At 41.7% G+C, this 18,331-nt stretch overlaps 1 protein-coding gene across 3 annotated transcripts in view; it reads left to right on the top strand.

The window, feature by feature from the left end:
• Window positions 1-18,331, top strand: part of grin2ab (glutamate receptor, ionotropic, N-methyl D-aspartate 2A, b) — a 320,679-nt gene that overhangs the window by 38,239 nt on the left and 264,109 nt on the right. For all 3 annotated transcript variants that reach the window (XM_034187352.1, XM_034187350.1, XM_034187351.1), the window contains 2 exons: window positions 13,612-13,836; window positions 16,451-16,609. In XM_034187352.1, coding sequence (XP_034043243.1) covers window positions 13,612-13,836; window positions 16,451-16,609 — 384 coding nt within the window. The remainder of the gene's footprint in view (window positions 1-13,611; window positions 13,837-16,450; window positions 16,610-18,331) is intronic.

Below are 18,331 nucleotides of genomic sequence, written 5' to 3'. Positions count from 1 at the left end.
CCTGGTGCAACTCTACATTACATGAAGAATGGATACATGTGATTTTGAACCTGGAAGTCAATCCAAAATGTTAACTGAAAGGATGTGAGCTGGTGTTGGGAAGAGGAATAAAAAACAGGAGCCAGGAACAAGACGAGAACAACATCACAGGAACAAGGAATATGAGAAAATAATTCATCAGCCAAACCAGAACAGTGAGCAAACTAGTGACACAGAAACAAGCAAATGAGCAGCAGGTGCTGTGACGGGAATGTGGAACAGCTATGAGGAACACCAAGCGAGAGGGCCACGCCTACAAACACACAGACCAACAAACACAGTCAAACATCGGCCAACAAGGAACCCAGGGCGAGTATAACTCAAACCTGAAATAAGACACTCAAAAACCTGTCCGTTAACCAAATACCAGTGCCAGAAACTCAAAGCAGAACTCAAAATGGCAAAAGTATAAAACAAAGGTGAAATAAACTTTAACAAACAGGAAACCAGACAGGGACAAGAGGGGTGAAACATAACAGCAAGTGCAATGACCGCTTGGCCACTCCAGAGTCCTTTTGAGTCAGAAGCAGATGCAGAAGACCACTTCCACCACCACCACCTTCTCAAATCCAGAAGCAGTGTATGGAGAGATGTGTGTGGCACCACTGCTGCTTCACGGTCACTAGAAGCAAACAGCACCAACACAACCTCAGCTCAGTTGAAGCACATGCCACCACTGCCACCTTTATCTCACCAGCTGGATTAGGAGGAGCGAGAGGCACCACCACTGCTTAGGGGTGAGTGGAAGCGTGAGGCGTCACTGCTGCGTTAGCAGTTGGATCAGGTGAGGCCACTACATGAGGTGGACCCGTTGAGAAACATGACACCACCATGGAATGAGGACCAGGAGAGATGTGTGACACTGTCATGGTGTCTAGAGAGATGTGTAGCAGAGGTGCACAGCTTCTCCTTTGTAATGTGAAGAGGTGTGCAGTACCACCCCAGAGTCAGGATCACGGCTGGACTGTGGCTCTGGATGTGCAGGTACAGTAGTGTTCAGAATAATAGTAGTGCTATGTGACTAAAAAGATTAATCCAGGTTTTGAGTATATTTCTTATTGTTACATGGGAAACAAGGTACCAGTAGATTCAGTAGATTCTCACAAATCCAACAAGACTAAGCATTCATGATATGTACACTCTTATGCTATGAAATTGGGCTATTAGTAAAAAAAAGTAGAAAAGGGGGTGTTCACAATAATAGTAGTGTGGCATTCAGTCAGTGAGTTCGTCAATTTTGTGGAACAAACAGGTGTGAATCAGGTGTCCCCTATTTAAGGATAAAACCAGCACCTGTTGAACATGCTTTTCTCTTTGAAAGCCTGAGGAAAATGGGATGTTCAAGACATTGTTCAGAAGAACAGCGTAGTTTGATTAAAAAGTTGATTGGAGAGGGGAAAACTTATACGAAGGTGCAAAAAATTATAGGCTGTTCATCTACAATGATCTCCAATGCTTTAAAATGAACAAAAAAACAGAGATGCATGGAAGAAAATGGAAAACAACCATCAAAATGGATAGAAGAATAACCAGAATGGCAAAGGCTCACCCACTGATCAGCTCCAGGATGATCAAAGACAGTCTGGAGTTACCTGTAAGTGCTGTGACAGTTAGAAGATGCCTGTGTGAAGCTAATTTATTTGCAAGAATCCCCCGCAAAGTCCCTCTGTTAAATAAAAGACATGCGCAGAAGAGGTTAGAATTTGCCAAAGAACACATCAACTGGCCTAAAGAGAAATGGAGGAATATTTTGTGGACTGATGAGAGTAAAATTGTTCTTTTTGGGTCCAAGGGCCGCAGACAGTTTGTGAGATGACCCCAAACTCTGAATTCAAGGCACAGTTCACAGTGAAGACAGTGAAGCATGGTGGTGCAAGCATCATGATATGGGCATGTTTCTCCTACTATGGTGTTGGGCCTATATATCGCATACCAGGTATCATGGATCAGTTTGGATATGTCATAATACTTGAAGAGGGCATGTTGCCTTTTGCTGAAGAGGACATGCCCTTGAAATGGGTGTTTCAACAAGACAATGACCCCAAGCACACTAGTAAACAAGCAAAATCTTGGTTCCAAACCAACAAAATTAATGCCTCGCAGATGTGAAGAAATCATGAAAAACTGTGGTTATACAACTAAATACTAGTTTAGTGAGTCACAGGATTGCTAAAAAAGCAGTTTGAACATAATAGTTTTGAGTTTGTAGCATCAACAGCAGATGCTACTATTATTGTGAACACCCCCCTTTTCTACTTTTTTTTACTAATAGCCCAATTTCATAGCCTTAAGAGTGTGCATATCATGAATGCTTGGTCTTGTTGGATTTGTGAGAATCTACTGAATCTACTGGTACCTTGTTTCCCATGTAACAATAAGAAATATACTCAAAACCTGGATGAGTCTTTTTAGTCACATAGCACTACTATTATTGTGAACACTACTGTATGTAGACTCTGGCTAAGCAAGACTGGTTGCAGACATTATGCACACAGCAGGACTGGGTGTAGACCTTGAGTGCAGAGTAATACTGGTTATAGATGCAAGCTGGGGCATTTTAGAATAGACCTCATTCATGCTATATTATAACTCGGATTTGTTGGGGTCCAGCTAAGCTGACAGGACTTTGTGTCTGCTGGACTCATTTTTGTCTACATTATGTTAAGCTCAAATGATGAGAACCTGACTGCAGGACATGGACTCATAAAGTTTATTAATAAGTTGGCAGGAAAAGGGGATAGGTGGGGTGAAGCTTCTGGGAGCCGCAGTGAAAAGGATATAAAAGAACAGAGCAGACCTGGAACTGCACCCGCTGACACTGAAACAAGGAGGAAGACAAGCAGAGGAGCAGGAAGACAGACTGGGAACACAGAGGACACGAGAGGCGGTGAGCAGAGAGACAAATGGAGAAGGAGAGCAGATGCGACAAATGAATCTTGATGGAACAGAAGCAAAATGAACTGGCAAACGATGGATGACTGGGGTTTATATAGTCCATGATGATGAGAATGAATGACAGGTGTGCGATGTAAATCAACAGGAGCTGGGAGGGACAGCAGGCAGGTGACAGGTGCGTGGAACAGAGAGCCGAGAGAGTGAGAGAGGAGCACCATGCCCACAAAACAAAAATACACACACACAGAAAAACAGACAGAGGTGCACAGGAGACACAGGGGACTTGAAAACTCCAAAATTGTCAAAGGCATACAGCAGGAGCCACAGCAGAGCCGTTACCTCCTAAACCGCTTAGCTGATAATGTGTTTAATGTGACCCCTTTAAGGTGACCATCTGTTTCATCATATTAATTTCTGTCTATATTCCCCATGTCACCACTGAACTGAACTCCATCTTTTGAGCTCTTTTTCATACGCAAGCCTAAAACACAGACCCCGTTACTCATAATTAGCTCCTGCTTTAGCAAGTCAGACGTTAATTTTATGCAGGCTGAGCGCGCAAATATGTACATAAATTTGGCCCTGACACTCAGAGTTTGGAACTGCGTATTATGGGGATTAACAAACCAAATTGGGGGAAAAATAACTTGTGATGATGGGAGAACGGTACTGGTTAAGTAGAGACAGCACACGATGTGATAAAACATGATTTGACAGTGGTATTTGATATTCTAGTTGTGACTGCGACACTGCACCGAAAATAAACGATACTGTACTATATGTGCTAAATTACCACAGGGATATACTGATGGTATTTAGCCCTAAAGCCAACTGCTGTTTCACATACAAGAATACATTGTTGTGGAATTTTAATGTTATAATGTGCAGTTTGACCTTTTCAACTGCACAAGATATTTACCCGGAAGCAAACGCTAATAACTAAAAGTATGAGGGTTGACTTCCATTAAATGCTCTCCGTGCAAACAGTTTCAGTTACACAAACATATTTTTCAAGTGTGTACCAAAACAGTGCTGTAAGGACAAAAGCACAGCAGCATGATTACGGGATGAAGAAGTGCAGGCCGAGAGTGTGTCAGACGGGCATCATCCCAGTTAGGCACATTAGTGTACGTGTTTTCCGGCGCAACCACACGGTTTTCCTCTTAACCGTTTCTCCTCCAGAACTGCACTGCTTCAAGTGCATTTACTGTTGACTGCCCATTTTGTTTTCTTTGTTCTTTTGAATGCGGCTGCCTGCGTCTGAAGACGTTTTAAAACAAAATGTATAATCCAGTGCTCAGCTCTGAGATTGTGCAGAACACCTCGTTAGTGGGGAAAATAGCATCTCGCTATTGTTGTGAAAAACATACAAAAAAGTAATTTTGTTTGAAAGACTAGTTCTATAGAAGCCTAAAAAGAATTCTTTAGTAGATATAGAATGATTTTATTACATTTTGGGTCATATTTGGGAGTTTCAAATTAAGGTACTGTTTTGGTAACACGTCATAAACACCAGATACATTTCAAACTTTGCCTTAAAATGCAAATCCTCACAAATTCTTGCAAAAAAGCAAGTAATGACAGCATAATGAAGGCACGGGAAAAAGGCACAGAAGTTGATTATGGTCACAGATGTTCTAATTTTTATTCTACCATGAAAACTTGGAAGTTCATTCATTAACACATGGAAGCTTGTGAAAAAAGGACCAGGTGTGTGATCACTGGCAAGAAGTTCAAATCTTGGGTTGCATGTCATTGTGACATCATAATTTATTCAGCTTTGCAATGTCACAAAGCTATTTTTTCCCAATAGTAGAAAAATAAAAAGGAAAGGGAGAAAAAAAAAAGAAGGAAAAATAGATAAACACTGGATTTAAATTCTGGCACATTCTGTGTGTAGATCTTTGTGAAATGCTAAAGTCCAAAATAAAACAAAAAGTAAAAACTAAGGGCAAAACAGCTAGATCTCTACAATGCATAAAATCAATTTTTTGAGGAGAAATAGAAAAAGATAAAAGGAAAAGAAAGAATATATGTTCACCTTGGGTCAAGAACCTATGTATTTTGAAGTCATAACCCCAGTTCTTGCAATTTCATAGAATGGCAAAAGAAAAAAACGAAAGAGCTAAGGAGACAGATTTTTAAACTGAAGGTTGTGATGCTGTAGTTGAGAAGCTTGAATCTTTGACTGGACTGGGTTGCTTGACGCGAGGACGTTTCGCTTCAAATCACAGAAGCTTCCTCAGCTAAAATTCCTGCTCTGGTGGTATGACTTCTGTCTTGACTCTTGTAGAGAAGAATAATCAAGAAGTCACAAAAGCTGGAGTTTTAAACCTAATCAGACCAGGTTAGGTTTAAAACTCCAACTTTTGTGACTTCTTGATTATTCTTCTCTACAAGAGTCAAGACAGAAGTCAGACCACCAGAGCAGGAATTTTAGCTGAGGAAGCTTCTGCGATTTGAAGCGAAACGTCCTCGCGTCAAGCAACCCAGTCCAGTCGAAGATTCAAGCTTCTCTACTATGGAAACCACCTGGACAACTGAGAGCCTACACAGAAATGTTGTGATGCTGTATGTCTACATCCTTGTGATATTATGATGTCATGAAACACTGATAAAATGAAACCACACCGTAAGACAGGGCCCTAAACACTTGGACCTTCATTCTCCTGCTATAGTGTCAACATTTGTTCAGGAATCTCATCACTTCATCAGCTCTCCCAAAGCCTGTCTTGCTCTCAAAGGCATGAATTGCAGTGCTGAGATGTTAATCTCTCATCAAGTTTGTAGACTACTTTCGCCGTATGCTTTTAATTGTTTGTGAATATTTATTTTTCCTATACGTACTGTTTGTGTGTGTGTGTGTGTGTTTTTTATTTAAATGTTAGAAATCAAATCAATCAAACCCAGGCACTGACTGAGCTTCTCAAGTGGTAAAATAATAGGTTCCTCCCGTTGCTGCTTAAGATCCACAGGTTTCTTTTGCAAACGTTTTATGATGGTGCCCTTCCTGATGAAATATTGGATACACATAGAGACTAGGGCACAGGTGGTGTGAGGACCTTCTTGTTGGGGTCTAGAGCATTACAACAGTGCCTCATCTTCACCCTTCTATTGATTTTGTGTAATCCTAACTATCCCCAGGAAGACTCAGAGGTCTTGGCCAAGGATGGTGAAGTGTAGGCTGAACTGCTTTGTCTGCTGCCAGTGCGACCTGAACCTAGATAATGGATGAATTAATGAATGAATAAATGTCATATGGGAACATACGCCCCTAGGAATGGAGGACCAACCCCACCTGGCTATACACATGTTGAGACAGCAGTAGGCATGATAAGTCGGTCCTGAGGTATTTTTCCGGTGCATGATCAAGCTACTTGGTTTGGGACCCCAGTGAATGGACCAGTTTAAGGGCGTATCCAAGTAACACCTGGTTAGGAGGCAGATGATTGGGAGGTAAGGATGGGTTGCAGGTTTGCCAGGGTGGTTGCCTGTCAGGATGCAAACTATTTCCTTAAGGTGGTGGATGTGGCAACATGAAGCAACAGGAAATGTCGCCAAATCTGACCTGATGCAACCACTGCTAATGCTTTGTGCTGACTGTCTTTTTTCAAAAAATGCAAAGCTGTACCTTGCACAGAGTATTTGTGCATTTAGCATCTGGTAAAGACATTTGTATAAAGAGAAAATACAAGGCAGACATTAAAAGAAACACTTTCTAGTATCCAAGGATTACATTAACCTTACATTGGTCTTTTCCTAATTTTTCCATTGCAGTAAAGGAATTGGAAGCTGTTTTCAAAACAGAAAAATGTTTACGATCCTTGTTTCAATCACATATTACTGTAATACATTGCATTTTTGGGTGTTCTGTTGCTTTAAGTTATTTTAGGGGGAAAAATCCAACGTAACCAAGAGCCTAATTTGTGTTGTCATCTAGCAGTGCTATCCTTGTTGTGGCTGGGGTGCCTGGCGTGCCTGGCTGGCTTTTGTTTGTCTTCTGTTTTCTGTCTTCTGTTTTTCCTTCCAGGTGGCATGCGTTCAGGACTGAGTGGCTGTGTGGCTGAGTTATCAGGACCTCACCCTGATCACCTGAAGCTTGTCATGTGCAGCTCGTCAGGACTCACAGCTGTGGTGCATCTTTATGGATTGGGGCATGGTTGCATTTAAGTCTGGAGTACACAGTGTGTATTTGCCAGAGACTCGACCTTGTGACCAGACGGGTGAGATCGTCGTCTAGAGAGCCATCTCATCATCATGGATGCAGAGACCGTACCAGGTTTGATGCCATGGTCTGTGAAAGAGGAGGGGGTGAGGTCTCACGCTCATCAGCACACTTCCTGAGGTATTTTAGGTTTTGTGACTAACATGAGTACAGTCAGTAAATGTGGTGTCCTTCACACCTTATTATATTGAGCTGTTATGTTAGTCGTTTAATCAGCTTCCACTGCAGTGGAGAATTGAACTGGGTTTTCCATGCCTGCAGGGTGGGAAGCTGATTGGTAATTGAGCCAGGAAGTGTTTGCTGTTTATGTACACCTTTGAGTGGTCTCTCTGTGTGTGGAGTGGAGGCCTCACATTATGGTTTCTTCTTTCACAGACTCAGTTGGTCGCGGCTACCTGGGGGGTGTCGGCGGGGTCCTTGGGTCTGAACTGTTCTGGCTCCGGACCGTTTGTGCTGCTGGGAGCGCACCGTTATTCCACCTCGCCAGACCGCGCACTCATTTGTTATTATTCAGCACTCACTGTTATGTTATTAAATTCTGTTATCCTTTGTACCGTGCTCTGCTTATTTTATACTGGGTCCTTCAAACACTGGTCGGTTCTCCGCCCGCATCCGACACATAATAGTAGTCTCTGGCCAATACATCACGGACCCAGCGGTAGCAGAGGCGGTACTGCGCCGGGAAGGCGGCAGGAGACGTCAGAAGTTATCCGGATCAGTTGCGGGTGCTCTCCGCCCGGATGGTGCGTGTCGGAGAACCCATTATTGAATAGTGATTTGAGCTCTCTTGCAGCCGTGTTCCTGTGGTGTTTCCTTATCCGTGGGTTGTTGTGGAGTGTGAATAGCGACGGCCTCGCGTCACACTTCGACCGGATAAGAGGTAAAATGGGAGCTGCATGAGTGTGTCTTTAATGGGTGAACGCGCACGGCGGAGTCCTGTGGCACGGGTCGCTGTGCTTCCTGCTGTTACAGTTGTAGCCCCGTCTCCCCGGGTGAAGATAGCTACTGCGTCTGTTGTGTCAGCTCCAGCGTAATTTAGTTGAAGCACATTTTGGTTGTGTGTTACACGTAGCTGCGCACAGGGAAAGCAGCGTGAGTTGTTTTCTCGGTTACCAAAGGGGTTTTTTATTTTTAGCACTTTGGCTCCCCCTGTTGGTGACTGAGTCACATTACCGTTATTGCTCTTAAGGTGGAACAGGTGTGTTCCATTTGTTTGAGCTTAACGGTATAAGTCACTTATTAGTTTTGTGTTGGTTCATTTTTTGTGGGTGATTTTTGAGTTGGTTTTTGTGTGGGATGTTTTACACTATTAGTGTTCTGGGGTCGTGACCTTGCAGGCTGTCTGGAGCATAGAAAGGTCCCAGGTAACCTTATGTTAGTCTGTTAGTCTTTCTTTTTATTTCTTTTGGTTTCACCTCCCAGGGTTTGATGGAACGGTCCTCTGGGAGGCGCTGGGAGTCCCCGTGGGTGACTTTGGATCCCAGAGGGACCTCGGCTGTGGTTATTACTCCTGGAGCTGGCGGGATGTCCTCTGGGGGGTGTTGGTCCCTACATGTCGTCCGGGGGGGGGGGGGGGGGGGGGGGGGGGGGTGTTAGCGTTTTTCTTTTGTTTGCAAGCTTAAGTTTGGGTTGTGTTTTTCTTTTCTCCTCTTCCCGGGGTTTGATGGGACGGTCCTCTGGGGAGGGGGGGGGGGTGGTTTGGTTGTTTGTGTTTGTCTTTTTTGTTTTATGACTAAACAGACTTTAAACATGGTCGGACAAAGGCTGACCGCACAGGTTCAAGAACTCCTGGCCACACCTGTGCAAATTGAATGATAGAAACAAAGGCAAAGATGCAGTCAGAGGTGAAGACGTCAACAGTTCTGTTATATGAAGATCCAGTTGGAAGATGAATGCAGATACTGTTTCCAGCCATGGTCCCTGGAGGGGGGTGTTTTTCCTGGGCCAGGTTTGTGTGGTCGCCGGGAGGCTTCCCGTGAGGGTGGGGTGCTGTTGTGGCTGGGGTGCCTGGCGTGCCTGGCTGGCTTTTGTTTGTCTTCTGTTTTCTGTCTTCTGTTTTTCCTTCCAGGTGGCATGCGTTCAGGACTGAGTGGCTGTGTGGCTGAGTTATCAGGACCTCACCCTGATCACCTGAAGCTTGTCATGTGCAGCTCGTCAGGACTCACAGCTGTGGTGCATCTTTATGGATTGGGGCATGGTTGCATTTAAGTCTGGAGTACACAGTGTGTATTTGCCAGAGACTCGACCTTGTGACCAGACGGGTGAGATCGTCGTCTAGAGAGCCATCTCATCATCATGGATGCAGAGACCGTACCAGGTTTGATGCCATGGTCTGTGAAAGAGGAGGGGGTGAGGTCTCACACTCGTCAGCACACTTCCTGAGGTATTTTAGGTTTTGTGACTAACATGAGTACAGTCAGTAAATGTGGTGTCCTTCACACCTTATTATATTGAGCTGTTATGTTAGTCGTTTAATCAGCCTCCACTGCAGTGGAGAATTGAACTGGGTGTTCCATGCCTGCAGGGTGGGAAGCTGATTGGTAATTGAGCCAGGAAGTGTTTGCTGTTTATGTACACCTTTGAGTGGTCTCTCTGTGTGTGGAGTGGAGGCCTCACATTATGGTTTCTTCTTTCACAGACTCGGTTGGTCGCGGCTACCTGGGGGGTGTCGGCGGGGTCCTTGGGTCCGAACTGTTCTGGCTCCGGACCGTTTGTGCTGCTGGGAGCGCACCGTTATTCCACCTTGCCAGACCGCACACTCATTTGTTATTATTCAGCACTCACTGTTATGTTATTAAATTCTGTTATCCTTTGTACCATGCTCTGCTTATTTTATACTGGGTCCTTCAAACACTGGTCGGTTCTCCGCCCGCGTCCGACACATAACAATCCTCCACTAAATCATTGGCTGTGAATGGAAGAAAGAAATTTTTGGATGGATAGATTTAAGCAATTACACCCACATGAGCTTTATTTAATAGGAGTTAGGGTTAACACTGTTGAACCACAAAATGTTCTTTTATGTGAAGGAAATCGCTCTGGGTTGTGCTACAGTGTGCACAAAGGCATCGTCTGATTCATTGTCACTGAAGCAGCTGGAGGGCCTCTTAGTGCCATCTCTCATTTCGGTGCCGGATTTGTTGTTTCTAGCTTTTACAGAGCTGTCGTTTTCACAAGTCTTGAATGAACTGTAGCAAGAAAGTAAAAACGTCTTCTAATAGGCAGCTTTGTTAGTTTGAGGAAAGAACTAATGTTGCTATCAGGCAGGAGTCTATTTTTCTTTATTAAAATATTATTGGAAAATAATATGGAATATGCTTTGGAACAACATGGAAATGTTCATATAACACAGTGTTAACTAACTGGACAGCTGACTAACCAAACTAATAATGCTCTGTTAGCTGCATTAACTTTTTTAGGAATTGCATCTACATTCAAGGTATTGCACTGCTCTCTGTGCTGGTTAAGGTGCTTGCAAGGATTATTTTTAATAGCATTCAGTCCCAGTTACTTACAGAGCAGTCTGTCTTCAACCATCAATGATGCCCTAGTACTACAAGTACTCGGTAAATGCAAGCCTGAATAATTGTTACATCTGTTGGCCCGGCTGCTCTCTTCGACATCCGGAACCATTGCAGGATCCCCAACACATTTGCTGGACATCATAGCTATCTTGTAGTTGCTTCTCCTTAATTCAGTGCTTACAAGGACTGGGTGCTGGGTAGATTTGCAGATGAACAGCAGGTTTAGTGCTGTTGTCCTCAAAGGAAAAATTTACTGACCTTGACTTTGTAAATGATGCTGTGATCTCTGTAGAATAAACGTGTGTCCTGATTGCAGCATTTTGAGAAGCCGAGTGAAGAGTTGGACTGTCTGGGTTTTCAATTGCCCTGAAGCAAGACTACCTCCAGGCTTTCAGTGTCTTCCTGAACTCTGTGCATGCACAAAAGTGTTTAACTTGTAGAGAGAGTACCTTGTCTTGGCATTGAAATACATGTTTCTGGGTCTTCAGGCTTTGATATTGAGATGCACCTGGGAAATGCTTCTGGAGTCATGAAGTTGCTGGACAGAGGTGCTTCCTGTCTTGTGAGATTTGGATATTAACCAGTAGATGACGATGTCTTTGGTAGCAGGTCTCTTCACAGGATCTTTGGGTAGTGCCAAAGGTACTTTGTATCAAACTGTGAACTTTGGAGACTTGGATGATGAGTATGACTTTCATTGTGAAGGGGCTTTAGCTACAATATTTTGGCCACATGATGTGATTCTCTGCATGCTGGTGTCTCAGTTTTGAGGACCCCAGCAGCTACAGAGGGCCAAGGGGATGTGCTCATTTCACCTGGTTGATGCAAATGGATGGTTACATTTGAGAGGTGGGGTTGGACCAGTTGTTTTCTGGGTGGTTGCCAGTTGCGGTTCCTTCGCGTGGTGCATGCAGTGATGCACAGCACCAGAGCTTGCTCCCAGACCTGACATCACCTCATTGACTGTGGTCACATGATGTGATTTGAACAGTCAGTGACCCAAGGTTTTTCCAGTTTTACGGTGACCCTTTTGGAAGCTGACACCAAATCCTAGGTACGTTAGCACCTGTGCTAACTCCAGGGAAAGTTAGTGTAATCTTATGGCATCGGTAGGAGCTGACAGTAATCGCCCGGGACAGGAGTGTAGTGTTGTGTGATTTAGCGGCGTATGCTAAGAGCTGCTGGAGCTGCAGGCTAGTCTGTGGGCACTGGGGCAGAGCAGAGCATGCTGGGAGAGAACTGACTGACTAACCGGCTTGATTAGACCGGGTGTGAGATGACATGGATCAGATATACACACACTAACCCCGCCGAAAGGACGGATTGGGGGAGATAAGACAGAGTGAGAGAAAAGGGGAAATGCACAAAGAGAAAATAAATCGATGATTTGAAGAGGGGAAAAAAGAGAATTAAAAAGAGTTCGAGACAGTTTGTGCACGTGATTTCATCCTGCGGTGTTTTTCAGCTCTGCTGGAATGTGGTGTCAAAAATTGGCTAAGATGCAACATAACATTCGCATCATGCTTTCATTAGGTCTCATTCAGCCTGAGGCATTTCACACTACATTTACTCATCTCATCTGCTGCTCTCAGATCAGCTCACATTACGGAGCTTGAACAGCAGCTATGCCATCATTAAACAGGAACGTAGGATGCAAACTTTGAAGACTTTTCTTCTTGGTCGTCTTGTGGCATGTTATTGGTTGACACAGACACATCGGTGCCTTCAGTGGTTCAGGATGCAGCTCCTCAAATCTACACCAACACAGTAAATAATGTGATTATTATACTTCAGGGTTACTTAATCTATTAGGGTCAGTGAGCTGTGTCCGCAAGAACAGATAATGTTTAAATAAAGGCACACAATGGAACAGGGAATCTCATTAAATCAGATTCAGTCTCATTTTATGTCTGGATGACCTACGACCCGCTTTATTTATTAATAAATGCTTACATATTTAGCACATTTTTATTATCCACTATGGCTGTTAACATGTTTCTTGTGTTGACCACCAGCTCGCTTGGACTGTCACAGTGACAGAGATTCAAAATAAGAACCCTCTGTCCTTGATCCCACTGCTCTAACCATTAGACCATCACCTCCATCTAATACAGCTAATCTAATCTAGCCATCTAATCTGTCTAATGTACCTAATCTATCCGTCTACAAGTAATCTATTTAATCTATCCATCTAATCTATTCATCTGTCTGTCTAATATATTAATTTAATCTATCTATTGAATTTTATAAGGTGCATGGCTTTGACTTGTTGACCTTTCTATGACTTTTCCAAAACCTCAGAATAATCTTGCAGAGATTGAGAATGTTCTTTAAAATAATTTAAAATAGGAAGGAGTGTCAGTGTTTGCTTAGCATGTAGAACACAAGCTAAATAGTAACATGATTATATCTTTATAAAATTGATTATAAATCAATAAACTTGGTTTAATTTGCTTTTACCAATAATTGAATGAATGACTGTGGTACTGTTTTTAACCATGTCTTATTCCACTTCTCATTTGTATGCACTGACAAACTGATTGCTACTCTTTGAACTCTGTGTAAACTCATATTTTCGGTTGGGAAAGAGCTGGATGACGTTTTTCACCATCAGTGGGGCTGTCTTTCCAGAGTTGATATTTTAATAAGCTATAAAGACATATCAGCATTTTTTTTTTTTTTACCTTGACAGGTTGCAAAGCTGTATAATTTACAGCATGTGTCACATCTGCACCTGTAGCAGGTGGCTGATGGCAAACAGCCATCGTCATGGGGGAACAAACACAATGTTACAGCCTCAGCAAATCCCTGATGTCAGATAAAGTCAGGGTTTCACTTTTCTGCCATTGTAGATGTGGCTTATCAAAATAAAATACCTAATTTTCTTTTGTTTAAATGTGTTTGCTTGCTTGTGTTTTCTTTTTTCAGGGTATGATGGGTGCTGTAGGCTGGATGTTGGTCCTACTCTCCCAGATTGTGGTGCCTGTGGCTTCCCAGAAGCTTCCGGGGCTCAGTGTGGGTGTGATCTTGGGACAGACACGCCCTGTTGCTGATCAGGAGCTCCGCCCACCTCGGCGTTCCGATGATGCACTTGATGTCTCTGTGGTGATACTGAAGATCAACCAGACGGACCCAAAGTCTGTGATTACACAGGTGAGCACCGCTGGTCTGGTCACTCAGGGTTTGCTGTCTAACTTATCATTCAAAAAACTGATGCACTGGATGAACTCAATTCAATTATGATCAGGATTTCCGTCTAATAAATATATAAATATATAAAACACATCCATGCAAGATAATGTAATTTTATTTAGTTGGGACTACATATATTTATTAGGTGGAATTCAATTCAGTGAGTCAGTTTTTTGAGTGAACTCAATTCAGTTATGGGCAGGATTCCCAACTAAATTAAATTAAATGATCTTGCATTGATGCACTTTATTTCAGTTGGAGCTACATATATTTAATAGATTGAAATCCTGCTCAAAATTGAATTGAGTTCATCCAATGCATAAGTATTTTAGTGTACTTTAGAATCTTCAGAATCATAAAGTGCGAGGATGTCATCAAAATTTAAAGATTGCAAACCTTAAGACAGCTACACTTCTGCTGTCTACACTACAGCTACACAACTATGAAATAAATACTAAAGTATATAGTATTTTGTTGCCAACGGTGTAGAACACCAGTCAACTTTACTTTACACCAATGTGAATGTAATAGAGAAAAGCATATATATATATATATATATATATATATATATATATATATATATATATATATATATATATATATATAGTGAGAGAGCCTGGAACTGATATCATAATAAGATCGTGATTCTGTCTTGATAAAAAAGTGCGTGGAGTATCTCTTCCTCACTTGCATGCATGCACGCAAATTACTACGCTATACAGTAGTGTTCAGAATAATAGTAGTGCTATGTGACTAAAAAGATTAATCCAGGTTTGGAGTACATTTCTTATTGTTACATGGGAAACAAGGTACCAGTAGATTCAGTAGATTCTCACAAATCCAACAAGACCAAGCATTCATGATATGCACACTCTTAAGGCTATGAAATTGGGCTATTAGTAAAAAAAAGTAGAAAAGGGGGTGTTCACAATAATAGTAATGTGGCATTCAGTCAGTGAGTTTTTCAATTTTGTGGAACAAACAGGTGTGAATCAGGTGTCCCCTATTTAAGGATGAAGCCAGCACCTGTTGAACATGCTTTTCTCTTTGAAAGCCTGAGGAAAATGGGATATTCAAGACATTGTTCAGAAGAACAGCGTAGTTTGATTAAAAAGTTGATTGGAGAGGGGAAAACGTATACAAAGGTGCAAAAAATTATAGGTTGTTCATGTACAATGATCTCCAATGCTTTAAAATGGACAAAAAAACCAGAGACGTGTGGAAGAAATCAGAAAACAACCATCAAAATGGATAGAAGAATAACCAGAATGGCAAAAGCTCACCCACTGATCAGCTCCAGGATGATCAAAGACAGTCTGGAGTTACCTGTAAGTGCTGTGACAGTTAGAAGACGCCTGTGTGAAGCTAATTTGTTTGCAAGAATCCCCCGCAAAGTCCCTCTGTTAAATAAAAGACATGTGCAGAAGAGGTTAGAATTTGCCAAAGAACACATCAACTGGCTTAAAGAGAAATAGAGGAATATTTTGTGGACTGATGAGAGTAAAATTGTTCTTTTTGGGTCCAAGGGCCGCAGACAGTTTGTGAGACGACCCCCAAACTCTGAATTCAAGCCACAGTTCACAGTGAAGACAGTGAAGCATGGTGGTGCAAGCATCATGATATGGGCATGTTTCTCCTACTATGGTGTTGGGCCTATATATCGCATACCAGGTATCATGGATCAGTTTGGATATGTCAAAATACTTGAAGAGGTCATGTTGCCTTATGCTGAAGAGGACATGCCCTTGAAATGGGTGTTTCAACAAGACAATGACCCCAAGCACACTAGTAAACAAGCAAAATCTTGGGTCCAAACCAACAAAATTAATGCCTTGCAGATGTGAAGAAATCATGAAAAACTGTGGTTATACAACTAAATACTAGTTTAGTGATTCACAGGATTGCTAAAAAAGCAGTTTGAACATAATAGTTTTGAGTTTGTAGCGTCAACAGCAGATGCTACTGTTATTGTGAACACCCCCTTTTCTACTTTTTTTTTTTACTAATAGCCCAATTTCATAGCCTTAAGAGTGTGCATATCATGAATGCTTGGTCTTGTTGGATTTGTGAGAATCTACTGAATCTTCTGGTACCTTGTTTCCCATGTAACAATAAGAAATATACTCAAAACCTGGATTAATCTTTTTAGTCACATAGCACTACTATTCGTTTGTACTATACTATACTATTGTACTATTCGTACTACTACTCGTACTGTATATGTAGCCCCAATTCAAATAAAGGGCATCCATGCAAGATAATTTAATTTAATTTAGTTGGGACTACATATATTTATTAAATGAAAATCCTGCCCATAATTGAATTGAGTCATTTGTTTGAGTGATACACTCAAAAACTGACTCATTGGATTGGATTCAATCTAATAAATATATGTAGTCACAACTAAATTAAATTACATTATCTTGCATGAATGTGTTTTATTTGAATTGGAGTTACATATATTTATTAGATGTAAATCCTGCACATAATTAAATTGAGTTCATCCAATGAGCCATTTTTGAGTGCACACAGACACACTTTTGACATTTTTTTTTTCTCTACAATGTGTTCCAAGGTGTGTGAGCTGCTGTCACGAACTCGTCTCCACGGCATTGTGTTCAGTGATGACACCGACCAGGAAGCCGTAGCTGAGATCCTTGATTTCCTCTCCGTCCAGACACAGCTGCCCGTGCTTGGAGTCCATGGAGGCTCTTCTATGATCATGCATGATAAGGTGAGTGACCTTGACACACACGAGCACAGGCATACTCCAAACTGACATGCAGCGCAGTGTTTATATGTGTTTTGGAAGAAGAATTGGAGCGGTGTCATCCCTGTGCACAGCCAGCTGTACATATTAAATTAGAAGCTTTTCAGCCTATTCACTGCAACGTCCTGGCATGAGAACAACTTAGCCAGACACTTATTTCATTTGACACACTTGGTATTTGGAAATTCAGTCTGCGTTATCCAACATAACTCATTTTCTACAACAAGGAAAATAAGTAATTTACACCATCCACAATTGATCATATTTTAAAGAGTCGGTGCTACAGATCATCAGCTGGAGGCGCCATAAAATATTCATGAAGACAATATTTCATTTATTTTCAGGGCTGGATTTTGGATGTTGTAGCACCATAAGAGCAAATAAAAAACAAAAACATAAAGCTACAGTATGATGCAGTAGTTCACGTAGCACTGCGAACCATATTAACACACATTGGATGAACTCAATTCAATTATGTGTCGGATTTCCATCTAATAATATATGTAGCCTTAACTCAAATAAAGCACATTCATGCAAGACAATGTAATTTAATTTAGTTGGGACTACATATATTTATTAGATGGAAATCCAGTCCAATGAGTCAGTTTTTTTGAGTGCATCGTCCAACCCTTCAACCACTAAACTTAAAAATATTCAAAGCTACATGACTTTAATTCTTTTTTATATATTTATTTATTTATTTCAGAAGTGGATCTACGCTGTTATTCAAATCCAGAACATTGTAACTATACCTAAGCTAGTGCTATATTTTAAAGCTTAGCCTATGTGGCTAAGCGATTTATTTTCTCTTTAGCCATAATTAGTCTGACAAACTCACACAGCAAAGGTTTCATCAAAGGTATCTTACTAGGTTGTTTCTTCAATAATTGCACCAGGTTTGTAATTCATATGAACTACGTATGGCCATGAAAAGGTGTGGCTAAAAGCGGCTAAATTCTTGTAGCCACATGACATTTCTCTTAGCATTTTGCTACATTGCTAAGAGGCAGTGTTTGCCCAGAGAACCTCAACAGAAGATTATGGCCTTCAAGGTCATTCAAGGTTAAAAGTAATGATATATTATTAAAGCCTATATGTGACCTCATGTTCCTGTCATATGCTGGGGGTATCTGCCATGATTTATAATTGTGGTCAGAAGTTTACGTACACTCATCATGGGCATGGTTGTCATAGAAATTTGGGGATTTCCATGATATCCGGGAACTGTTCTTTTTTCAGGGTGGATTAATTGTACATCATACATCACTAATGACTTTAATGAATAACAATTGAGTGCACACATTTGAATTTATTTCATAATTATACATATAGGCTCAAATATGTACATATACCCCCACTAATATTTGACTCGTCTTGGCAGAACTGGCAGAGATCATTTAAATTGGTTGGTTTCCTGGTACATGCCTGGCTTTTCTGCCTAGCCCACAAATGTTCATTGGGGTTGACGTTCGGGCTTTGGAAAGGCCATTCAAAATTCCTGCTTTATCCAACCCAGAACCAGTTTTGACACATTTTTGGGATCATTGTCTTATTTGGAACATCCAATTGTGGCCATGTTTCAACTGTCTATCTGTTGATTTGAGGTGATGTTGAAGAATTTGGAGGTAGTCCTTGTCCTTCATTATTCCATCCACTTTGTGCGATGCACCAGTAGCTCTGGCAGGA

Source organism: Thalassophryne amazonica, chromosome 15, assembly GCF_902500255.1.
Source record: "Thalassophryne amazonica chromosome 15, fThaAma1.1, whole genome shotgun sequence".
Lineage (NCBI taxonomy): Eukaryota > Metazoa > Chordata > Actinopteri > Batrachoidiformes > Batrachoididae > Thalassophryne > Thalassophryne amazonica.
The sequence above is the reverse complement of the archived record's forward strand: the minus strand, read 5'-3'. Positions and strand labels throughout refer to the sequence as shown.